Genomic DNA, 26,434 nt, shown 5'->3' with positions numbered 1-26,434 from the left:
CAACTTGTGACAGCTTAGGAAGGAATCTGTAAGATGCATCCACCGTCAACAGTATAGTTCTGACGGTGTGGCCTTATAAAAATACAACAAGAAGACAGGACGTAAGACAAATATTAGAAAAAGAACTGTAAAAGGTTTAACTAATCAAAGACTTACTGTAGTTCACAAAAAAGGAAAGGTTTTCGTAAAAAGGGAACCGTTTCTACACTGCTAACTGTCTGGCAATTATATATGAAGGACAGACTGCTGCCAGATAATCAGGAAATTATTCTGGACATTGATGAGGTCAGTAGAGTACTGTAACGCATAAACACAAGAGCTGCAACTTAACCAGATGGCATTCCATGGCGGCTGCTTGAAGCATGTGCCGACCAGGAGGCAGAGGTCTTCACTTACATCTTCAACCAGTCCCTGAAACATACTGCTGTGCCAACGTGTCTCAACTCAACAACCATCGCAACCATTCCCAAGCAGAAAAACTCTAGGTGTTTAAATGGCTATCGTGCAATTGCAAAATGCTTTGAGAGATTCATTTGGGCGAAGATTTAACATTCCATCACAGCCTCGGGAGACCATTAATAGTTTGGATCTTTGAATTTCCACAAGAACAGCTTTCAGGATGGGAAAAATAACATCCTAAACACTGGTGATCCTCACGGATTGTGCCATAAAACCCTGGTAAACCTTCACAGGTGCTCTGTGGAAAGTATCACATACTGCATTGCAGCGTTGTTTGCCAGGCACACCCAGAGGTACCAGTAGGCAGCACAGTAACTATTAGTAATTATTTCACAAAGCTGGTTGACAAACAAATCCATCACCAAAGTTAGGTGCTATATTTTGCAATTCAAACAATCTGCAGCTAAATCTCGTGCATTTTTCTTTTTTTTTTCCTCATGCTGTACCTTTCCACCACGTTTCACTTTCATTAAACTTGGCTTTTGCATAATCATGCCAACAAACAAACAGCAATGATGCCATTCCTTCACCTCAACTCTCACCTTGGTTGAGAAGTCAGTGCTGAAACATCTCAAAAGCCAACCGCCTTATTTTTGTATTATTTCAGTTAATACATGTGGCGTAATGCTACTTACGACAAAGCCAACAGAATGACACCACAATGCAAGCATTACATGAGCCATCAACCAACCTGCTGACCACTAAAAAACCCACATTGGTCGGTTTCCACTGCACTGAGAAGCTCACATTATCGACATGCTACAATACCACTTTAAAAGGCAAAATTTTTCCCGTTCAATGTCACTGTCAAAATTATATTGCCAGGAGGGAGCAAAAGAACGTAAAATATGAGAAATGTGTCCCTCAGACATAATTTCTTTTACAGTAATATTGCAGTAAGTTTGAACTCAAACACTTTTAGAATTTCCAGTCAACACGAGGTGTTCCCTGTTCCTGTAACAGGAGGGCAAGTGCAGCCTGACCACAGCTGGTTTGATCATTATAACTTCATGTGACTTGATATTCGGCAGTGCTGGCAAAAAGTCAACAAAATATGTAACCTATATGCTTTGTTTTAAGACCATGCTGCTGTAACGCATCAATTCAAATGCACTTAAAAGTTTGGCTCAAGCTGAAATGTCTTTATCCAGAAGAAATAAAAAGCTATGACAAGTGAAAGCTGCATACAGTGCATTAACTGCCGTTGACAGCACATGGCGTAGGTGTTGGTCTGTGGTAAGCTCATAGTGAGGGGTGTCTACACTCGTTCTTCTTCTTGTGGATTCCATTCAGGTCTTTGGAGGCAAATGCCACCATCTCTGAATTGTCAGCCTTCCGTAGTCAGAACTCCCTGACGGAGACCGACTGTGGTCCTTGCAAAACAAGTAAAACAATCCCTTTAACTTCATTCTGTCTCCCGCTTGTTCCAGCTAATTTTTTTGCAAACTCAATGTAATCAACCATTAAAATGGCAAACTGAGTTCATGCAAATGCTGATATAAATCTACTCTGTTGGAACCAAAATAATTATTTGCCTTAAATCAGCATGGATGCTGAAAATGGATCTAAACACTGTCATTAGTGTGCATGAGGTATTGTCAGTGGCATTAAAATGACAGTCCTTTTAACCAGAAATACTTATGTCTTACTGCAAAAAAGAAGGAAAAGGGAACTGGTTTTTATGCAATTTTCTAAGCCAAAAAGAGACTGAGCGGGAGGAACCATGAAGGGTAAATTGCAGATAAGATTTGAGATATCACAGGCTTGCTGTGCTAATCATCATAACGTAGAGAGGGAGCCAGAGATTTGCAGCAGTGCGTCTAGTTGGGAAGACGAGGCAAATCAAAGATGTGTAGTGTTCCGTCTTCACGAGGCACAGGGAGCCCAAGGCCAAATCCCTGTCGAGAAACATCCCTCCTCCTCAGTTCAGAGCACCAATGCACATGTAAATGAAAGGACAAAAGGCAGAGAATTCGAGAGCAGTGTCCTTAACTTATACATTTTCTAGCTGTGAGAAGTACATAATGATGCCTTGATTCAACTGGTCAAGTTAGACCGTCTTTCCAGAGACTAAATACACAGATACATGCACACCCTGCAAATTCAAGCTGTATGTTTGTGGCAGATACGAACATACTGGGTGAAGGACACTATGGGAACAAGCTCAGATTTAATTTTTCATGTATCATATACTGTGCAATAACACTAACACATCTGCTAGGCCATGTCTCTTTGTAGCCAAAACAAATAAAAATCACTGAGTCATATCAAATTTGAGCAACAGCAGAATTTCTACAGTGTAGAAAAAATCCTTTCAAGATCACATGAGCACAAAAACAAGAAAAATAAATAAATCTCTCTTTGAAGGAAGATCTCCCCACAGCAGGGGTTTTGGTGTTGACTGATAACGGTGAAAGAAACCTTCACAGATCCCATGGATACGATAAGTGTTTGCACATCTGGAGCCATTTGGTTTACTGCTACATTCATAGACATAATTGAGACAATGATCCCCAAATGTAATGTTGTAATATACTCTACCACCTTAATGTGGACAATGTCTCAATGTCTTCTCAGGATAAATTATAATAACTTTGAGATCCAAATATCCAAAAGTCTGGACTTTTACATGCAAAACAAACTAGAATCCTAATATCTCTCGCTGGTATACAATCTGGTTTTAGAGCGCTTTCACTTGAACTACAATGTTCGTATAAGAGCATCCAGAGGACAGCAAACATCAACACAAAAAAGTCAAATATAAAATAAGACAGAAGATGATAACAAAAATGAAGCAAACGGAACTCGTACAAAAAAGAAAAGCAACAACGGGAGTAGGTCTGAAACGATTCTCGAGCAATTCAAATAACTATTACAAACTGTCACGATGTCATTTTTTTGCTTTGATCCAAACATATTCTGCTCAGTGGTCACCGTGTTTCACGCTGATATTTATTACTGTCACCAACGTGCTAAACGCCCGTCACACCAGCGTTTCTTTAGAAACAAAAACGCTCTGAGGCAGTCGCGCTTTGTGTTTCTATGACGACAATATCTCAACACGTCGCTACTTCAGCCACTGTTTTGTGATAAATAGGACTCATTTGTCAGAATACTTTTGTGCCTCAGTGCTTGACTTCACATCATCAGTAGAGAAGTCTGATGAAAGTCAAGGTCAAGTAACATATGAGATCAACTATGGGTAACATTTAGTGACCCACTGATGACAAATGGGCTTTTTAAATAAATTCACTGCACAGATGTTGTCTTTACGTTACTTGAACTGTGATTTTGTCAGATGACGCAACGGTTATCAAATCAGGATATTATTAGAGCAGAGTGTTAGTCTGGAAATGCTTTTAGCGACCGCAAGTTGACACATGGTCTGATTTTCAGACACGTTTAGCAACGTTACAAAAGAAAAAGAGAAGTTTGTGAATGAGAGCAGCTTTAGTGGGAATTCGACTGCACTAATATACACTTAAGATTCACAGTTTTTACAGAAAGGTGCAAAAAGTTGGAACTATGGAACATGTACAAGCGCCTTCCGCCAAGTTGAGACTAGTTCAGGGTAAACACATACAGGAGTGATTTTATCCCAAACTTTTAGGTCTTTGATTTATGTCAGACCAACATGTTTACATGAACTTAAAAGTCTAGTTTGTAGTAGTAGGTCTGATTAACAATAATTAGGGTTTTTTTCTACTATAATGAAAACATTCTTCCTGAAGCTTGTAATTTCTGCAGTGCAGTAGTTCAAACAATCTAAAAAGACTTGATTAAAAGTGTCAGACTGCTCAGTACAGTGCTTTTTCTATGCTTCACATTCAAGACAAGGAAGCAAAGTCACATAGTTCAGCTTTCAAGGAAAAAAACATCTCGACAAAAAGACAACGTCTTGGAGAGCAGCAAAGCATGGCACCATTTTGACAAGATCTCCCAAAAACAAATGACCCAGAAAGAGTCAGGACAAAGCCATATTTGATTCATTCAGACAACTCAGAATACACAAAAACACTGGATGTAAACTCGAGCAGCACAGAGCATAGCAGTCTAAACATTATGTTAGAAAGGGAGCAGTAATGAGGCTCCACATACTGTAGAGAACTGTCTCCATTTCCTCAGATGAGAATATGCAAAGAGAAGGAGAAGGAGAGACTGAACTATCAGGACCTCTCAGGGACAAGTTGCCCTCCTTCTCCTCTTCTCCGAGTCTTTTCTCCCAATCAATTATTTATTCCTCGCCACAACACCATGTGGAGCATATACAGCATGTACATGCTCTGAGATGCACATTCAAGAAGGCAGAAATATGCACTTTACAAGCATTTTTCCAAGCATCTAGTGAATAATAACCCCCCCCCCCAAAAAAAGAAAAAAAAAAAAAAAAAAAAAAAAAAAATCAGAACTTCCCTCCAAGAATTCACAAAGATTTTTGATGGATTTAGTCAGGCAAAAGGATAAAGTCATGTCTGTCCGGCCACCTTCTCAACTGAAAGTGGAATAAGATAATACCTACAAAATATCAAAGTAAATTTCCAATTGTTTCAACACTTGCACCTGATGCATGTCTGGTGACACTGGTACCTTTGAATTATATACAAGTACCTTTAGAAAATATCTGTCTAAAATGCAAGACAGAACATTCTTCCTTTCCTCTGACCCGAGTAAGAGGACGGTGATGATAAACTATGCTGCTCAATTCAAAAACTTGCTTGTATAACTCAAGGACAAAGTAAAGTATCTTTTCTAATATAATGATGGGCTAAAGTCCTCATAAGCCACAAAACTAAATGCAGGGCAGTAATATAGGACTTATTCTGCTCAAGCAAACCTTAAGCTGTTTTTGTCCATGCTAATTCAAACAGCTTACCACAAGGTGCCTCGACTAAGCCAGACAAGCAAATAAAAACAAACAAAAAAAAAAGCTGCTATCATTATTACACATAACAGGCTTCTATAATGTGATGAGTAGCTGTCCTTTAATGCTGACAGAGGAAAAAAATAGCCAAGAGAGGAATTCAACTCACCACACAGTTGACGTCCATGCCGGCCTCGAGTAGAGTCTGGACGGTGCTGTGGTGTCCATTGCGTGCGGCCAAGTGAAGCGGAGTGTGCAGGCGAGTGTGGCTGGTCATGAGGTTTGGGTGAGCATTCACTAACATGCGTACCACCTGTACACAAAAACACAGCCACATGTTAGACATGAAGAGCAATCTAAAAGGACCACTAAGCCATTGTTCACCCTCTTCTGCCCACTTAAGTAGAGATCATTTGAAATCTATGATCAAATTAAGTAAAAAGTGAAATAAAATAGAGGTTGTGAGGTTTAAAATCAAATTATAAAGATTTAGGTGCAGACATTTGGACGAGGCAATGCATTTTATTCCAAGAGACAAGAGCCTGAAAGCCTTTTTAAAAAAGAGCCAGTAAGTATCATATCCCTCTTGGGGAGAAAAATCACAAAACATCATTACATTAAATACACTATTTTGCTCCATAAACATCACTATGAATAATCCTCCAGTCAGAGTCATAGGGCCAGAGGTTTATGAGTTGAGCATGATTCAAAATGTGAAGCAAACTTTGTAGCTTGTTGTCAACTAAGACTGCCTCTACGGGGATAAAATATTTTTGTTTAAGTTTATATGATGCTTTAATCTGCCCTGATGGGTAATAACCACTAAGGAAAGGTAGACCACAGTTCCTTAAAGGGGCATTCCGTGTGAGCAGTCACTCCAATTGGATATCAGCTGGCAGCTTTCTTCTTCAACCAGTCATGTCAGCAGGTCTGCTTGATTACTTGTTTCAGTGTAATTTCTTGTATCAAAAGCCATGTCAATCAGCTTCAAGATTCTATAGCAGGAGGTAATTTTGCTTATTTTTGATATCTCAGGTCATTCTCTATGTCTGTCTGTTTGTTTATATTCCAAACCTCTGCCCTGTGTTAGTTACATCTCAATGTAGCAGTAGATTCCACCACAGGGATTTCCCTTCATTACTATGCAGAGAGAGCTCTACCCTGCTGCCTTTATAAATTATTCATTCACACTCAGGCAAACCTGTATGACTTGACTGCAATTACCAGTTACCTTAGCAGATAGTGTGATTGCGTTTGAACATCCGCAGACATTTGTGGCAGATGCCTCTCAAAGTGAATGTGCTGGTGTGTGAGACTTTTGTCACATTTCTGACCCACTTCTATACATGTGTACCTGCCACCATCTCAAAGGATCTTTTTTTTCTCATCTAACATACTCAAAGCAATCAGTAGCAGCTCATTATTTGAAATGGCTGATCCTCTGCACCGTTCCTTGCAACTTCTAACTCCACACCAACTGCTTCTCTTCCTTGCCAGAAAGGATACATAATTCATGCAGACATCCCAGTTTACATTTGCAGATCCCACCCTGCCTACCAAACAAGGGTAGTGGGTAGTAATGGGTAGTTTTATTTTTGTCATTTTTTCCTTTAGATTTATCAATTTCCTATGTGGTGGTCGAGAGCAAATCCAAATTCCAATCACAATTACCCAACATATCAAATAATCAGTTAAAATGTTAGTATATCAAACACATGCATACTTATATTAGCCCTATGTAGATGCAGCTTTAACTGTTTTGACAACAATTTAAGTTTCACTTTGCATTTCATCCAAACAACACTGCAAAACCATCTTTATTCTTAGTAGCTCCTCTGGTGAAAGATTGAAAATACTGCCACTTAGTCATATGAAAAGATTAGCAAACCGTTTACTGCCATAACTAGCAAGCGATTTTGTTATTTAGTTTATCTACAAATCAATTTTCAATGGAAATGTAAGATACAAACTTCACTTGTACCAATGAGTAACAGATGTTTGCATCGTAATCACACTTATTACAAAGACTTTCATCATCCTGGAGTGTCCCCTAAGCTCTACATGAAGCCGCTCTTGTGGAGATTAGAGCTTCCACCCTCAAGATGTAGAAAAGGTCAAGTCTAGCACAATTTCTTTACATCTCTTCCATTCAGACTGTTAAATACACATTAGCCTACTGACGATGCATCAGTCTGGTATAAAGTGGAGGGTCGGTGATGGTGACTTTTCAACCATTCTTGACACTGTATTGTGAGAAAATAAATAAAAACAGCACTCTGATTCCAATTTTTTTTTTTTCTTACTGACCTGCAGTCGTCCATAAAGTGCTGCCAGGTCCAGAGGAGTCTCCTGTCGGTTGTTTCTCATCGTCGGGTCAGTCAGCTCCTGAAGCAGCACTGAAACCACCTCAGAGTGTCCATACTGGGCTGCACAGTGGAGTGCCGTTTCCCGCTCATGGTTCTGTGGAAGAGCAGAAAATGAGATTGACACCAGGAAGAGTGACGGTAAGAGGGTGAGGGCTGAGAAGAGATGGGAACAATGATGGATGGGTGAGCAGAGACACGTGAGGTAAAACAAGCCAAAGAGAAGCGGCACAGAGCAACGTGGGAATAAGCAGAAAAGGTAAAAAAGAAAAAAAAAAGTAAGCAATTGGAGGATTAGTGGGGCAGGAGGTAAGAGTGGATGAAAAGAAGGTGATAAAGGTATGAAAAGAATTGCAGAGAGGAATATGAGTTGATGCATTCAGCACTGGTACACACAAACAGTTTAGTAAGATATGGAGAAAATACAAGTGAAAAGATTTGGACCTTAAGTAAAGAGAGAAAGAGGGAGAGGTGAAAAAAAGAGCAATGAGCTTTATCTGAACTTGGACATGGGGTGGAACTCAAGATAAAGAGCTACATTCTGCACACAGATTTTAGCTACACGTATGAAACACATGTTTGGAGCAGGACCAGTCTGGATGTACAAATTCCAAAAGTGTGTCAGGTTTTTAAAAGCTGCCAATGGAAATATGTAGCTTCCTGTCAGTGTATTGGAAGCATGCAGGCTGAAGCCAGAATGTTTTTCTCAAGCCCACAGGGCCTTTTCAGTCCAACACACTTACTGATTTAGTACAGTATGTCAGTTTCCATTCAACAGCCCAATTACACTCAGAGGCTGTCTAGTTATGCTTATATTTATATTCTAGAACACCTCGCAGCCATTTAACAAAACTTCTAAATCCCATTTTATTAATTCCTGCTTTACAAGATCCACCGCATCTGTGCTCTCAAAATTCTCTTTTAAAACCCATCTCAAAATTAAATGTCAAAACTGAAGACCGTGTGCTTTGCACCACTTCAGGCACGCTGGATAAACTGATCAGTGATCAGCTTTCTAATCGGGTTCACCGGAAGGCATGCGTGTGGGTCAGTGTATTACACATTGAATTCTTATAAAGCTCTAAAAGCAAAAGTAAATGGGACCAAAATGACATTTACATGCAATCACAGTCACGATGATAACATTTTCTGGGTAGCGCTACATTAAGCATAATTGGGCAGATGATAGAAATTTTATGAATTTGTTAATCGAAGTCCAAGTCAAGATAATGCTTTTTCTTTTATCTGGGCTGCAGCATTAGTTGTGTATATAAATCTGAAAAAAGTAAAAGAAGTAATGTGAACCAAATACATTTCTAGTGGTTGTACAACGGTAGAGGATGTCGGCGTCCTAACTGGATTTTAGAGCTCTAAGGTCCATCTCATTCGTTTAATTTCAGGCTTCACATCTCTTTTCTCCTACAATTTTCTGCCTGTGACCCAGAAATTGTTCACAGAACAAGAAATGAGGAGGCTTGTCAGAGCTATAAGTGAAGATAAACCGGTATATCCTTTGTTTTTTTTGGTACCTGCGACTCCTGAAGGGGAGATAGCACATTAACCCTACACTCTGTATACAGATTTAAAGTGACAAACACTAATTTACAGCTGTGTGCTGCTAGAAAACAGTAGTTGCGTCACATCTCATGACGTTGGTTTAAAAACTGAGGCACTGAATTAAGGAAGTCATATTTTGTTAAATGTTTTGTCACCTCAGCTCCGCTCTCCGTCTCTGTCCTCACCTCCTCTAATTGCTTCCTTGAGATGCAAATATAGCAGACAAGTTGAGAAATTCAGTGTGGGAAAATTGGGAAATGAGATAAGACGCTTGCTTCAAGGAGAAACAATTAAACAACGATTGCAGTAAAAATTCACCCGAGGAAATCGGGGAAATCACAGAGAGCTCTTCTGAGGGAACTACTTTAATTTCTGAGTATAACTTTATCGTTTGTCAGCTCAGAACAGAAACGCCTGGGGAGTAATGTCATTCTAATCTTTGCTTTTCCATTCCGTCTAATGTGCATCAAGTCTTCTTTAAACAGAAAACTTTTTTTTCTCCTATTTTTGCCATTTCAATTCCCTTTTACTTATTCATGTGTGTGATTCAAGTATTAAACATGTAAGTGTGGTGAGACTGAACCAAAATAGCAGCTGCTGTAAAATGAAAGCAGTAAACTGAAGGTCTGAATTTTTTTGTATTTTACAATCCATAAGAAAAGAAATTGTGCTTTGGTTTAATAATCACATGTATCTAAGTCAGTCAGACCTCTGCTATGACCTAAGATGCATGTTAAGTCACACTATAGTGAGTCCTTCTGCCTGACTCATTCAGAGAAAGCGACAGCTCTGTGTGTGGGTGTGTGTTTGTCTGTTAGTGTGCATGTATTTTAAAGGTTATGGGCATTCTGAGAAACTGTGGCCATGTCCTGGCTCTCTGGGGACCCTTGTCAACAACAATGATGGTGGGCTCTGGAGTCCTGCAGCACTGGATGAAAACACCCCTATAACTGCTGGGAAAGCTGAGCAGAGCAGCACGCAAAGGAGTTGGAAGAAGAGAAAGAGGCCGAGACTAATTTGCGCATGTACTTGAAAATGAATAAACCAACATATTGCTAAAAAGGACAGATTTCTTTCGTCTATTTTTTTTCTTCTATCTATCAATGAGATAATATCTTCAAGAAAGATCAGGTTAAGTTTGCAAAAGTCTTAATGATTACCATATTTTCCTTCATAACAAGGACACTTATAAGTACATGGATACAAAGCTGTAATGGAAAAATGCAGAAATTGAAAGAATAAATGAGTGACAAAGCTGCTTAACAAAAATAAGCAATGGATTTTCTTTCATCTGTAACCTTCAGGCCTTTACAAAATAGCCTTCATTTTAATTTTATCAGCACCTTGAAAACAAGTTTAACATTGACAATTCTGAATGTTGACTCATTTATAAAAGGTTTTCCCTATTCTACTTCTGCTCCTTTACTTTATCCCCACACTTTAACCAATGCACCTCTAACTTCCATAATAACTATAATATATAATTCCAAGACACCATGACCCATCTTCCACAGCTCAGATCCCATCTCAATGCTTCTCTTGCTCCCCAGAGCCACAACCCCCTTCGCCTCCCACACTCCTCTTCCTACTTTCATTTGTGCCTTTGAGCAGTTAGAGATGAAGATATATAGTATGGGCTGCAAATAAAAAAAAAACAGAAAGGGCCCCATATGAAAATACACACATACATGCGATAGCTACAAAAACACCAATATTGTGCTGGAGAGCTTTCCCTGCGCCTCAGCCAATGACATCCCCTCCTTTCTCCCCAAGGATTGCACACCCCTCCATTCATGGATGAGTGAAAACTTCCAGAACAAGTCTGACTGCAGGTCCACTGTACGTGAACCACAATCACACACTCAGGTGTACTGTAATTCACATGCGTAACAGTTTACTGGTACAAGTTTTGGTCAGATATTGTAGAACAAACTCCATTTGCAAGAGGAGCTGTTCAGTACTGGTGGCAGTTTTCATTTGTGAGTTTTGGTATTGTAAACTACAATATCAAAGAGCAATGATAAACACCGACCCCTTCAACACAACTAGGCAACTCCATCTGCTGATGAAGGTTGTATAATACAACCGAAAGCTCTAGAAAAGCAATTAAATATACAGTAATGTGAAATGGTTATTAACTATTGGTTATTCAGCTCCACAAAGTGAGCCTTTGTTATCTCCTTAACATTTCTTTTTAGTCACAGATTATGTCACACAGATTGATAGCACATCACGGAATGCGATAACCAGTGGGACAAAGATAGCAGCTGTTGTTGATGCTGCAGCTGATCCGTTATGTCTTGGTATTCTTAAAATAAAGCTTTGTTCGTCCAATCCACTGTGCTTCACATACCCTGCTTAAGATGGGAAAGATGCGATGTCACGTCAGAAAAAACGAGTGGCAAACAGATGAACTTAGACACAGAGTGACAGACCAAGATAGATAAGAGCTGAAGAGGTGGTGAGGAAACGAAGGAGAGGAAAAAAAATCCACCTTCTATATGCTCAGAGTGGGTTATGCATTTCCATTACACTCGCTCTGACAGCTTTCCGATATCATCTAGCACTCTGTGCACTGCTGCTGATTGGGCTGTGAGCAACAGTCATCTACTAATGCCACATCAACAGGCATGGCAGCACATCACTGACATGCCCATAAAAATGGATGTCATAGCTCTCCCTTCAGCAGTATGTGGCTCTGATGAAGCGTTAATGGTGACAAATTTAAAGAGGCCAAAAACTAAAGGATCAGCTGGATGTGGCCAACTTTAACAAAACAGCTGCATACTTTTATTATGGCTTCCTTCTCTTATTTTTTCTTATACATTCGAAATATGTGTGCACCGCTTTCATTTTTCTGAACTTAAGAACATATACTACTTACATTCATACCGTTTCAATTGCATTTACCCACACACAGATAGACGTTTCCCCTGGTTAACACTATCAGTACAACTGTATCACAGTTCATCTGCATGAGACCAAAGAAACGGCTACATTCATATAAATTTGCACACCCTATCAGACAAGCCAAGGCTGAACTGAAATCAATGCAAGTAAAGCACAGAGGAGTTTGTTCCAACAGACAGCGTTAATGCTGATGGACTGATAGAGGATGAGCTCCATCTACAATACAGCATCTCATAATCCCAGCAGCTCAGCGCGCTGTTAAAAGAGAACAGAGTCAATAAATGAAAACTGAAAAGGACAAGGCTTGCAAGGTGAACTGTTTCCCCCTCTCACTTAGCACAAATTATCATCAAAATTGATCTACATCTATAATTGTAAATACATTCTCAAATAGGCATGAATATTCGGTTTTTGTTTACAGAGTCTGTACTGGTAATTTGACGAGCAGAAAACAGCCCAACCTGTGTCCGAACCACGTTTCAAATTTTACAAAACTTCAGTCTGTGCTAATGTTAACAAGTTAATGTCCGGTGGAATCTATAAAGAGTTGTAAAACCATAACAGCTACAATTCAATTGGTGTTGACTGTCTTGCACAATAAGTGAGTAGGGGTTTTAAACCAGCATAAACTGAGAAAAAACAATGCTATTATAGAAAATAGCAAAAAAAAAAAAAGCATGTCAAAGGAAAAAAAAAAAGGGGGAATTATCAAGAATGTGAACATGGAAAGTGAAGGAGACACCTGAGGCCAGTAAACGCAGTAAGCGAAACCAGACAGATAAGGAAAGCAGCTACTGTATCACATTTTACAGCCAACTGATCCATCACCATCTCACTGCTGGTGAAGATCGAACCTAGGACACGCACACATGCGCAAACACACACACACACACACAGACGGGATTTTCCGGTACATGTAAGATGGCATCAGCTGTAAACACTGAAATGCTGAGAACTAAATTAAAGTAAACAATACATCATCTTCATAGTGTTAAATGTTTACACTGCCCCCTAAACAGCAAAATTCTCCAAGATATTCAAATTTATAAAAACACTGAAAAGCAGCCCATTGTTTCATTTGAAATATCTAGGATCAGCAACTATGAATCTGTTTAATAAAGTATTTAAAAAAGGTTTTTAAAGTGTGAATTAGGCCTCTCCAGGAGAGTGGATGGCAAGTGGATGGCAATGAGGACACCAGATATGATTATGATGTGGTTAAAGAGTTCATATACATTAGTTTTATTTAGTTGTCCAGCTTTCAGACACTAACATGGGTCACTTGTTAAGCGTGTATGTTATTACACATATTCATGATTCTATGGGCTTTCAGGATTTTAGCAAAAGCAAAAAGGTGGTATTCGTGCAGTTTTTTTTCACTGCATCAGACTTCGTAAACCCCTGACTTAAAGCAAAACTAACACTAGAATTAAACTTTGGCCTTTTTGTGAATGTAACTCGCTGTCGGAGTTTCCGCTCTCAGCCATCTTTGTAGTCCAAAACACTCGATCGCCGAATGAATGGACTCCAATGGAGGAAATCTCGTGAAGTTATTATTGCAATGAAACACATGACAGCTTAGCCTTTGATGACATTATCTATTCGAATAATTGTTTTGTCATTAGTGAAAAACAATACTATCTTTGTATTTGACAATTGAGCCTCATATAAGAAACAATACTTAAATCAAAAGCCGAAAAAGTCCATTCATTCGGCGATCAACTGTTTTGGACTACAAAAACAGAAGAAACTACGACAGCGAGAAGCAAGTTGTTTAAAACCTTTATTTTAATAGATTTCTTGCACAGAAAAATGTTATAGCTTTACATACGGGGAAAGTTTTGTGTTGTGTCGAGCCTCCGAGTGTTTTAGAAGTAGCAACAGCAAATTAGCAACGCTAACACAAGCAGCCAGAGTGACAAATCAAAAGCCATTCATTTAGCAAATGGTTATCTTTATGGTAAATGCAACAGAAGTGCAAAGTGGTTCTGATTCGGGTAGATATTAAGATGAACTATTGAATGGCTTGATCAGGCTGTTTTAATCAGCAAGAGTGGAATTTAATTACACTGGCTTCACACTCAATGGTTCGAGTGCAGCCAGACACAGAGGAGAACCTCACATTTTTGTTTTGACAACTTGACAACTTCTAAAATCTGAGCCAGTAGGGTTTCCCCATGCTCGGTTTGGGTCTGGTATCCCGCTCTTCTACATGGGTCTAGGCTCCAGCTTTCAAATAACTGACATTTCTCCCGTTTAGTCTCATTTAGTTTCAAGTGGTACTTTCTGGGTTAGTACAAATAAAATCCAGAACCCATGAAGGCATCTATTTGTCATTAAAATGTATCTTGATTGCTTCTGTCGTGGCGTTTATGCTTTTGTGTTTTATTGATAAGAACAATATAAAGGATATGTTGTTGTTTACAGTAACACCCTCACACACACACACAATCTGCTCTCTGCTTGCAAAAATCACCCAGGGCTGTAAATTATCTAGATTCAGATGAGATTAATGAGTTTTCTTTGCTGACCTTTAATTTGGAAGTCCACTGCACACAGGGAGCCAGGCTGTGGAAAACATATGACTTACCCTTTTTTTTCCTAAAGATTACTCATAAGAAAACATCCAACGGCTCAGTGTGACTGTGTGTTTTGGCAGCAGTGGGATAGCAGTGGCCGTTTGAGAGGACTTTCCCAGAGTGGTTTCTGGAAGTGGTAGCATGTGTTCTCAGAGAGGCAGGGTTCACATGTTGATCGCCGGGAAACATATGGTTTCATTTTGTTGTGTGGTAGCAACATGTGTGCATGATGGGGCATAAAATTACCAAGAATGTAAGGTGAATACACACTGGAACAAAACGAGAGAGAAGTTTATGGAAAGACGTGAAAAGCAAACGACCTCATGACCCATTACCCTTGCCTTAGTTCACACAGTCTCCAAGTTCCCAGAAAGCCTTGCTGCTGAAAGGCCTTTTTCACTTACGTACTCGCTCAATATTATGCTGTTGATCTCCTTGGGGAGAACTAATGAGAGTAAAAAAGAAAGGAGGACAAAAGAAACAGAAGGAAAAAGTAATAGTATTACCCTCCATCCATCTGCTGTTGGAAAAGATAACATTCCTGGAATGTATCTGCTACACAGTGACACATACTCAACGGAGTCAGTCTCACACACACAAATATAGAGTATAAACACACAATATCCCTTAAAAATGCCGGCCCAGATGTTAGATACAGAGGAAGTAGCCCCAAAAGTGTGTGCTGGTTCCCACATACCACATCTGCATTATGTCAATGGGAACGTCTGCAGGACATAACTGTCCCCTTCACTGCTCCAACCTGACGTACACAAAGTAATCGTTACAGTCCAGCTGTTCGCTAGGCAAGTACCTTGGAGTGTGTTATTCTAAGAGCTACAGATTTAAAACATAGGGCCAAAAAAATCCAATGATCCACCACCTACACTCCTCACAACATCATACTGAACAGTTTAGTGAATATCTTACACTATTAAACTTCCATGTATCCTGTAATCATACTCAACATATCTTACTAAAAGATTACATGGTGGCATATGTTACCATATTAGAGGTTCGGTGTTCAGACCCTTATCCAATTAATTCTAACTTTGGTGATGGTTTTATCATTTGGTTTTCATTTGATTTATTTATGAATGAAATGAAAATTCAGAATTCAATCAGTTACTAAAGAAAATCCAAAGTAAAAGCTATTATTGACATTGTTCTTAAGGTATCTATGTCATTAATCCTGCTTTTTCACAGTTTCCAGTAGTTAAATTTGTGAATCTAAACACTGTAATATGCTAAATTTAAAGCATCTATCATCTGCAGCAAATGTCTTTATACTCTGGATGGTCATCAAGAATAAAAATAAAAATAAAATCCAGTAAAATTTCTGACTGTAATAGAACTGGCATTGTTGTCAACCATTGCTGACCAAACTGTGCTGCTCTAATTTTTTACCTCAACATTAAATCTTTCAAACTGCCAAAGGCAGCAAAGACCTTTTATATTTGACATTATGATAAAGCACATTTAAGTTTTGAGCTCCCAAGTCACCGTTTAAAGGACTCAGTGTGGATTGATCTAATAAAAAAAATACCTAAATGCAATTTACTGTACGTTAAAAGGTTGTTGTGTATCAGGGCGCCTTATGAAATACATAATACAACATTGAATGAATCTACTTGCAGTTTAGTGCTGTGTTGGAAGGCATGTGGCTGCATTACCAAAGCAGCTGGTGCACATTTTCCAGTCCAGGTAACACTTTGTATCCCTTAGGAAAATAATAATACTTTAATACCAACATATGACACCAACAGCTTTGATTTTAGGAACTTCTAATTCAAGCTCCTACATCTTCTCAGACATCAAATAACAGATGTCATCCAAGTCAAAGTTAAGTCATCCAACACTTGACACTGAATCAAATGCAATGCTTCACAATATTAGTATATAAGTGATCCTGTGAGCCAATTTCTCCATCTAAGCTCTTTCACAAAAAAAGCAGAATGTCACCTGGCCGTTGTCCCCATTACTGAGAAAAGTTTAGTCCTTTCCAATAAAGAAGTCAGGCTGGTTAAGGTATCCTCTGTGGTCCATAACAAAAACAGCAAAAATGACAAACTACTGGGCTGTTCGCTTCAATTTGCACAGTGTTGTTGTTCTAACAACTCTAAATAACTAATGCTCTACTTCTACTGATTAGTATTTTTAACTTTCGGCAGAAGACCAAGGAATGACGAGATAAAATTAAATGTCTAGAGGGAAAGACAATCCAAATGGGAGGTTGGTACTCTACACCGTTAAACACACAGTGATATAACAAGTAGCCGTAAGTATGTAATTAAAGAGAAAATTACAGCAGGAGAATAAGTGAGGCAGCAAATCATGGTGAGATATATTAATGATAAAAAGGTGGATAAGTATATGAGCAGTATCAGTAGTGGTATCAATTGTTCCTAAAGACACCGACTTTTACAGTCTCTTCTTCTTCTCTTATGCAGAAAAATCCCTTTTCTCTCTTCATGAAACAGGATTTTCCTGTATCTTTTCTCCTGGTTCGGGTTATCAATCCTGCTGACATTACCTCGCTTTAGGTACAAGATGCACACTGCAATGATGGGTCAGAATCAATTTAATAGAGGCAGTGACAGTTATCCCAATGGTTAGGAGTCCATCAGCTGTCAGACCAAACCAATCACAATGGAGGTGGATTCTACTGCTTAGTTAAAGGGGGAATCCTCTATAATAAGAGACAAAAAAACAAACAAGCAAAAAAAGTGAGAAAATAGATCTAATGCAAGACTTTTCAACAAGGTCACAGTTATGACATTTTACTTGAAAGGTACCATTATTCATCTGCTAAACACACTGGAGGAAAGTTCACCAAGACCCATCTCAGTCATTGTTTCCAGTTCTTTTCATGTTCAGATACAGAACACAGAGTGTCTGAATGATACGATGATCTTACACTGAAAAAAAGCTAGCTAAAGTCAAAGTTTATTCTTGCAACTTTCTTTGTGAAAGTTGAATTCAGGCTCCCTTTAATCTCTTCCTTTCTACTGACAAGTGAAGCAATCCAACATGTTATGGTTGAGGAAAACTTCACCCTTAAAGATTTTGTTTTCTGTCTAAAAAAACTAACGAAGAAAAAAGAACCCATCTTGAAGTACAGTCTTAAGGGAGTGAGCGGTTTATGAGTCAGCCTGTGTGGGAGAAAGAGAGATCACAAATAACTTGACAGTCCCCAAAAACATGCATTTGGCCTCGCGAGAAGAGTGCAAGCGTTGAGTAAACAGGCAACCTTTCTCTATCAATCACTGTCTCTCTCACACACACACACGAGCGCACACTGTCTGCATAATCATCTCCAGTCTGGCGGCCTCCACCTCTCATACTCGCATGCTCCCACTATAAGCAAAAACAGCTGTGAATGGAAACTACTGGGACCAATTAAGCAATAAACAGAGCTGGAACTGGTTTACCGCCAACTAATAACATCCACTAACCTCTAATAATCATCTATTGGCTCCAGAGTGGAACTGACCCACCTACACACCTCTGCTACCTCCATTTCTGTCAACCTCCCACATGTTTCTTTACAGCCTCAGCACCTTTCACACTCATTACAGCTTCCTCCTGCGTCCTTCAGCAGCCATGTCACCATTTTTCACCTCAAGTATAAAAGAGAGGACACATGTTGAATTTCTTTCTCTTCATGCCAGAAAAAAGGAAAAGAATTAATACGAAGACAAGACTCCAAGAGCTGCCCAATAAAATAACTCTGCGACACTCAACCTCTGACACAAGTAATGGTGTGTGAGGTTAGTGTAATGTTATTGCCAATCGGGTGATGCACAACCAGCGGCTTGATACTGTAACTCTCAATGATATGTGTGAGTGTTTACGAGTGTATATCACCCAGACTAATGCATGCATACCCTTCTTACGGCTGTAGACATGACAGGCAGAGGGAAAATATGAAGCTTAGTCCTCGTAAAACACAAATGCTTCATAAATCTCACTCTCTGATTTATGCCTGCAACCTGAAAATAACTGCACGCTCACTATTGCAACACATACTGTAACAGGAAGAGTACTGTACAGACACGCCGTAAACAAAAACAACAATTTTGGTTAAACGTGGGCTAAACCAATATTTTGCAAACAGAAGTGTTCAAAGGACAAATAAGCTCTACAACTTATTTAAGTGTTAAAAAAAGTGTTAAACAGGAGGCTCTCTGGAGCTTGTGTGTTGCTCTGGCTGTGTGCAGCCAAAGCGTGAGATCTGTAGCCGAGTGTATTCAGTCTTAAAGATATACGGAGGACGATGGAAACTGAAAACAGAGGAGATAAAGCCACCCTGTTCAGAAACAAACCTATAAGTGAGATATATGACGTCAGAACAGTTTCTAAACGGTTAATCAGTGTGACTAAATCATTTAGCAAAAATGGTGTCAGATCGGGATACATAAAAGGTCATTTTCTCTTTTTTTTTTTTTTTTCAAAGGAATGCTATGTCAGTATAATAATATCAAACACCACAAGGTACCTCTTAATAAATCTTATTAAAATGTGTTAAATATAGTTTAACAATAAAAAGGTCAAAAGGAAATAAAATGCGAACTTTGTCATTGTTGAATTCGTTAAAGTATCTGTTTTGTAAATTATATATTCATACATTTTCTTCCGAAAGAAAAAAAACACCTCTGAAGTCCCTGAGGTTGTTAACCTGAAAGTTTCACCTTAACATTATGTTATCAGTCGGCTGTTACAATTACGTACAGTTAAATGATGGCACATATGGAATACCAGCGCTCACTGACATGTAGTCCAGTTTAATAAGAGACGAGACTCAACACGAGCACATTCAGCCGTCATTAGTGTCCACTCTTGCCCCTTATTAAACAGGTTTATATGTCCGCGAGTGCTGGTATTCTGTACATGTCATCATTAGATACGACCCTGCACCTGTGTGGTCCTTTTTTTATACTTACAAAGTTATCAACCCTTTTTGTAGCCAGCAGATCTTTAAAAAAAAAATAATAAAAAAAACGCTACCTTCCACTCATCATTCCTGCAAAAAGCTTTGAATCTTTTGAGATAAATGTGTCGACAAACCCCAAAAGAGCATTTATGATCATTTCTGGATTGGGAGACTGTGAGGGCCTTAGCTTGAGGTAGTCCAATGTGGATTTTGATGTGCATTTAGGATCATTACCTTGTTATAGAATATTTTTTTTCCCTTTGCAGAGAGCGATTCGTTTTGAGCATTTGCTGGATTTTTTTAAAATCGTTCCTCTGTCAGGGAAACGTTTCCAGTGCCACTAGCTGCCTCCACTTAGAAGTGGGATAAGTGTTTGTTTCATATAATTCAGCACACTTTTTCTCTAAACGTATTTTTGCAGGTGTTGATGCACAGTGGAACAACACTCCAGAGGCTGTTAAATCTTCCTGAAGGTCTCCTGCAATCAGACAAGGACTTATTTACCTTTCCTTGCCATCAATTAAAAAAGCGGCCCTTCAGCCATTCTTGTTTACAGCCACAGCTTAATTATATCATGGTGTAAAGAAACTGCAACATGATAACACTTTGCTATTTTCTCATAACCTTCACCTGCTTTGTGGACATTTGACATTCAGATATTTAGTGCTACACAGCTGCATATTAACCGTTCATTTTTTTTCCCCCCATTTTCAAAAGATCACCATCAACAAGCCATAATTCTAAGCAGCTAATTAGGGTAAAACTTATGACAGAATGCTTGATATAAAAAAAATCTTAAATTCCACAAGTCAATTGTTCACTCCCTTGTAAAATAATTCAGATCTATTAGGATTTCTCTCAAGGAAATGGCTTATTCAAAGACCATGTTTAGCACCATGTGGTACAAAGCACAAACACATCAATACCCACTGACTGTGCCTTGAAGTCGGCATCCATGTGCAATAACTTCAACATCACGAGCTCCCAGTCAATTTGGGTCCTGTGCACAGCAGCTCAGTCAGCTCTACAAATCATTGACATTGTAAAAAGAAAATTACCCATGTTCACTTGCTGACAAACCTCTTCATTTCAGGGGCAAGGGAGACCATTTATAAGGGGAAACAATTAGACTCTAACAGCTCTCAGAGGAAAACAATTTGGCTAACGATGACAAGAAAAAAAACATGCTACTTAGTCAAAATAACTAATACTCCAATAATCTGCAGAGTCCATTACTACCATGTACTGCCATTACGAGTCAATTATTACAAAAAAATAAATCTTATCCAGTCACAATTTAGCCTACGATTGAGATTTATATAACTCACTGTGTAGCATTTGCTAATTTTCAAAAGCAAAAATATGCTGCAAGCAAGGATGGACAGAAAAAAAAGTGAGGGAGGAGAAGAGGGTCATTTTTGCTGATGAGAAATGACAGCAGCGGCAGGCTGAATGCTCCCAGTGTTGAAATGCTCATCAGCCTGTCAGAGCAAGATCACAGGAAGCTGTAAGGGATCTGCGCTGCTGGCCAGAAGCCACGAGAACACGACCTACAGCAGCATCACTTCATATGCTCTGAGAAATACAGCACAGGAACTTTTAAGTAGATAAGAGCTCCTTGTTCTGGAAGAGGAGCAAAGCCACAACTTTACCATTTAACACGTAAATGGTCTGTACTGTAGTGGGCCTTTGATAAAACTACTCTGCAGTCTCTGCAACAAAAAGACAGGTTTGACCTGTAGTAGCCCAGTCATTAAATTTTATGTGCGCTCTATTGAGTCCAGTGAATATGCTGTGAGCTCCACAAAAAAAGTGAACAGCCAGTGCCAGAACTTGAAAAGCCCAAGCAGTTTAGTACTAAAATCATTAAGCTGTATTAATCTGAACTATGAGGCACAGAGAGCTTAGGCTGACTTTCTTCTTAAAGGACACCTAAGCAGGGCAGGCTACAGCCAATATTTGACATGAACCTAGCCGCACCTTCAATTATTTCAGTATTCATAAACCTGAGGTCACCTTAGGAGAGGGGACTGTCGCCTGTGTTAGGCTGAGAGGAGATATAATGGGGCTCTACTTACCTGCTGGTTGACCCGACAGTGTGAATGGCTGTGGTGGATGAGGATGCGAACAATGTCCACATCGCCCCTCCAGGCAGCCAAGTGTAGAGGGAAACATCCCTTGCTGTCAGCCACATTTGCTGAAGCCTCAAACTGGAGCAGTTTCAGTACCACATCCCTAAAGAAATAAACAGATAAAATTGAAAAAACAGATACAGTTCAACAAATGAAGAAATGGAACAAATAAAAGCCAAAGGAAAGAGGCAGTAAGCACAGCTGTGCACTACGACCTGAAGACCTTGAGCCACAAGTCTAATTTTTTACAAACCCTGCTGCAGACATTCATTATTTTCCACTCATTCATTATCATACAATTAAATCCAACCCTAAAACATATAGCACAAACATTTTTATTCCAAAGATGGATAAAGTAATCAAATTTATTACAACTATGTAAAAATACTCCACAACAAGCGCTTAAAGCAGAAACTTAAGGAAATGTACTGAACTGCTTTTCACCAGCAGAATTATTTGCTTGGTCACTAAAAAAGAAAATGAGAAAACTCAGAACTTTCTGTGACCTTGGCTTTACAAAGCATCTGGATTTTTATTGATTTTGACAGCAGTTTTCAAAGCTGTGAACACTCTTAATAGGCTCAAACAAAAAAATCTGATGAAATGTTTTCCATGAATGTTAATCTACACCAAAGAAACTATGAAGCTCTACAGATAACTGATCTCCTTACTTTATGAGTCAGCAACATGTTGATTTTTTTCATCCAAATAAAACAACTGACCTTTTTTTGTGCTAGGTTGAGTAGGGTTCAGCATCTAATCTTTGTTCTTGGTGAAAATATTCAAAAGTAACCGTAGTTTTTGATTACAGAAATCTAACATCACTTGTATATTAAGTTTATGCCACACAACTTTAACTGCTGTTATTTTATAACGCCTCTACCTCTAACCAGTGAAATCAACTTTGAGGTCCTGGGGAAAATAATTAAATTTGAAAAAAAGAGAAGAAATACATTTTTATATACAAACTGATGAAGTTATGTTGCCAGAATAGAACAGGAGGAACCCTGGAAAAACAGAAGTAAAACACCTAGACAGTTTATATCAGAGAAATTAGAACACACTACCAGTTCTCTACATTAAGAGCAAAATGCCTGAGAAACCACATGTGAAAGAGTGTTAACCAAAATGCACATTTTCCCACAGAGAAAGGAATAATTGATCATATTGCATATAACAGGAGGACTTTAAATAGAATTCTGCTAGTTTCTGTTACTGATTCAGAATACGTCAACGTCTGTTTTATTTTACAACCAGGATGATGATGCTGCAGGCACGCTTTTATAAAGGTTGGTTCTTTTTCAATGCTGAAATATATGTTGGCAAACCTGATCTTCCAGTTAACAGCTCATATCACTTATTTTTGTTTTATTACGAAAAGATATCGGAGCTAAATTAATCATGGATTGTGGAAAATACTTTTAAGTTCAGAGTACTGAGTAGTCATATAGATCTTGTGACACATCGACTTTATAGTCATGTCACAAGCCCTCTAAACGTAAACAAATCACGAGGTGCCAAGAGATTCTGACCCATACAAGACCCATTAAAAACTTTTTTGTAATTTACAGCAGCCTATAAGTCATATAGTCCTAAAATCCCCCACTGCAGGACAATGTCACTGTTTAATTATATTCAATGTCTCTCCTCGTATAAATAACTGCTACACAAATGATTAAAACAACGAATCATAAGCTCGGTTTGAGCAAGATATCCAAGTGGTATCATCAGTGGTACTGTTCTATATTAGGAAGACTGCAGCTGCAGTTGTCACCGTCGTCGAAAGAGGAAAGGTGACGAGCTTCATTTGCATTCAAAATGTCAGGGGGAGAAACGGGGGAGACAGAAGGGCAAAACCTCCCACAGGAGCAGAGGTGAAAGCAGCACCGAGATGCTTAATGAACTGCTTGGTTAATTTCAGTCTTTTATTATATTCTCGTGGTCAAGTTTAAGTGACAGTTAAACAGCAGAGTCACAGTAGATGGCCCTCGGGTTTAAAAACTTCTCTGTGATCACATTCACCCCTGCATGCTGCCACCGAAAAAACAACGCTGTAAAAATGTGCAAACATAATCTAAAAAAAAATAAAAAAATCCTACTCACACCCAGCTAGAACAACAAATCTCTGCCTCCAGCCAAGCCTTGTTCCCTCTGTGTCTTAATTGTATGTTCTTTTTTCACTTTCCCACCTAAATGGTAAATCACTCCTCTGTAGCTTTTTGTTGACGGCCTAATTTCCACTCTGTGGTCGTATTTTGCCTTCCATCACTCCTCCCCCTCCTTCCACAGTTTATCTATAAGAAGGAAATCCACATAATTGCCCCCAAAACACAGTACTAATCCTTCAGTTCCGCCAAGCTGCAATAGCAGTCAGGCTTTAAGATAATCCCAAGTGTATAACGGATTTCTCGGCAGGGCCAGGTGAAGAAAACCGTCTGAACTACAGTTCTGTGCAGATGCACAAACACTTATTAACACTTTCAGTAAATAATATGTTTGAAACACTGTTTTTCTCTGTTACTTTTGCTGGATACAAGTAAGGGACCCTCGAATATGATCATGCATTTTCTTTGGCTGCCATCATTAAATGATTTGATGATTACTACTTGATGATTTTTCTGTTTGTGTCATTTTAGAGCAGTTATGACTGAATAAAAAATACTGTTCCTCTTGTTTTAGTGACCAAAATAAGAAAAGGATAACAGTAAGCACAACATTTTGATAGAGTGCAGACCTGTAGCAGAGAATCGAGGCAGGGAATTCAGAGGTATCGACCTGCAAACTTCAGGTGAGACATGTTTCAGTGGGCAAAATTAAACGACTTTTCTTTTTGTTGCTGTACAGTCGAGTACCAGCGAGTAACCAACTTATAAAAGAAGAAAAAAAACAACTCTTATCTGTCGTTCTGTTTAGTTAAAAACAAAAAGAAGAAAAAAAAAATCTTAACTGTCTTCAATTTTGCCCCGACTGAGCACGTTTTCCTAATAGTTACCATGGAGACACAGCTGTTCCGCATCAACGTGATTACAGTAGCTCAGCGCCATATTAGCTAACTTTTAAGCCATGAATCAAACAAGTTTTTATTTGGTGCTCCTGCCTTCCATACAAATGACAATAAAACCAAATTAAGTCTGGTCAGACCAGATTAAAACTGTTCTGTAATTCTTTACAGTATACGTTTAGTGTTACTGCCCTTCGAAAGGATATCAAATCGATGACTGTTATGTATGCGTTGTGTTTAGAGTAAAATCGGTTGCCACCATGTAGCCAAAAATAAAAAAATCTAACCGATGCACATTTTAAGAATTGCCACGGTTCATCTGAAAACAACCAGTGTTAATATTAGTTCATTCTTAGTCTAACAAAACGCGCTATTTGACAATAAGTTTTAATTGATAATCCCCGAAATGACTTCACATTCTCTTTATCCAACATACAGCAAACACACAGACAAACCTTCTCCAACTGGTTTGTATTGAGCTGTAAAGCTGTTGGACTTAATGTTTAAATACTTTTTCTTTAGAAGAAAAATATAGAGAAACAGTAGTTTGCAGTCTTACCTGTGTCCATTCAGTGAAGCGTGATGTAAAGGTGTGTATCCTGAGCTGTCTGTGCAGTTCACATTCAGGCCCTTCCACATGCTGTAGGACAGAAATACATCAGAATTAATGTTTCATTGACTAACACTTTGTAAAAGATGTGCATTTCTCATTTGGACACTTCATCAAGAGGAGTGTAATTTCCATTTCATCATACAGGCTAACAGTAGAAATGGACGAGGTTAACTCTTGTACTCGCAAAAAACTGCATGCAAATGGAACTCCACCAAACACAATCTCATAAGGATCGCCAGCAACCCAGACTGTGGGCTTAACAAACATACTTATACAATATATATATATATATAGATTTATACATAGACACACACACACACACGTACACACTCTACACCACACCACACATAGCCCAGGGTTTTCCCGAGGATATAATTACATGACCTGTCTTTTTCACATGAACTCCTCCAAGCACGTCAGAGTGAAGCACTAATTAGCTAAATTCCAGTCTGAGCAGCTTCTGGGAAGAAAAGCTGAATCAAGTAAGTTCTAGATGTGATTGCGTTTCCCCATTTCATTGCAGACAGCAGCAGACGAGGTAAGCTTCTGACAAAGAAAGAAGAGTTATATAATGCAAATCTATGCATTGATTTGAAATCTAGGCAAGGCAACTAGCTTTCTGCATTTATTTGCCAAAATATGTGTCTAACCACAACCCTTTCTTTATTCTGAGGGGCTGGATAATCAAAGTTATTTTTTCTAATGGTTAAAATGTTAATACAAATTAGACTTTACTATAACATTAATAAGGGGGTGAATTTCACCCTTTAAGTGACTGAAACTGAGTCATCTTGCAAACAGTTATGCAGCATAAGATTCACTGAGTTTGACAGACATCAACACAGTGATCAAGGTCGTGGTATTATGCAATAGGCACATACAGACAAATGCAACTAAACCTGGATTAAAAGTGCTATTGAGAGCAAGTTGCACAGAGAGAACACAATGTGCTCTGCTAAAGACAAGTCTACAGAATTTCTTTCTGAATAATGCAAATAAATAAAAAGCAACCAGGTGCTCGAGAAGGTT

General features: G+C 38.8%; 1 protein-coding gene across 3 annotated transcripts in view; it reads right to left on the bottom strand.

Moving 5' to 3' along the window:
- anks1b (ankyrin repeat and sterile alpha motif domain containing 1B) overlaps positions 1-26,434 on the bottom strand; it is a 196,626-nt gene that overhangs the window by 119,842 nt on the left and 50,350 nt on the right. For all 3 annotated transcript variants that reach the window (XM_072377500.1, XM_072377498.1, XM_072377499.1), the window contains exons 2-5: positions 25,352-25,432; positions 21,738-21,894; positions 7,628-7,780; positions 5,490-5,633 (exon numbers count right to left, since the gene is read on the bottom strand). In XM_072377500.1, the coding sequence (XP_072233601.1) occupies positions 5,490-5,633; positions 7,628-7,780; positions 21,738-21,894; positions 25,352-25,432 (535 nt within the window). The remainder of the gene's footprint in view (positions 1-5,489; positions 5,634-7,627; positions 7,781-21,737; positions 21,895-25,351; positions 25,433-26,434) is intronic.

Source organism: Leuresthes tenuis, unplaced genomic scaffold, assembly GCF_036924035.1.
Source record: "Leuresthes tenuis unplaced genomic scaffold, fLeuTen1.0.hap1 SCAF_23, whole genome shotgun sequence".
NCBI lineage: Eukaryota > Metazoa > Chordata > Actinopteri > Atheriniformes > Atherinopsidae > Leuresthes > Leuresthes tenuis.
Note: the sequence above shows the minus strand (reverse complement) of the source record. Positions and strands in the feature narration are given on the sequence as shown.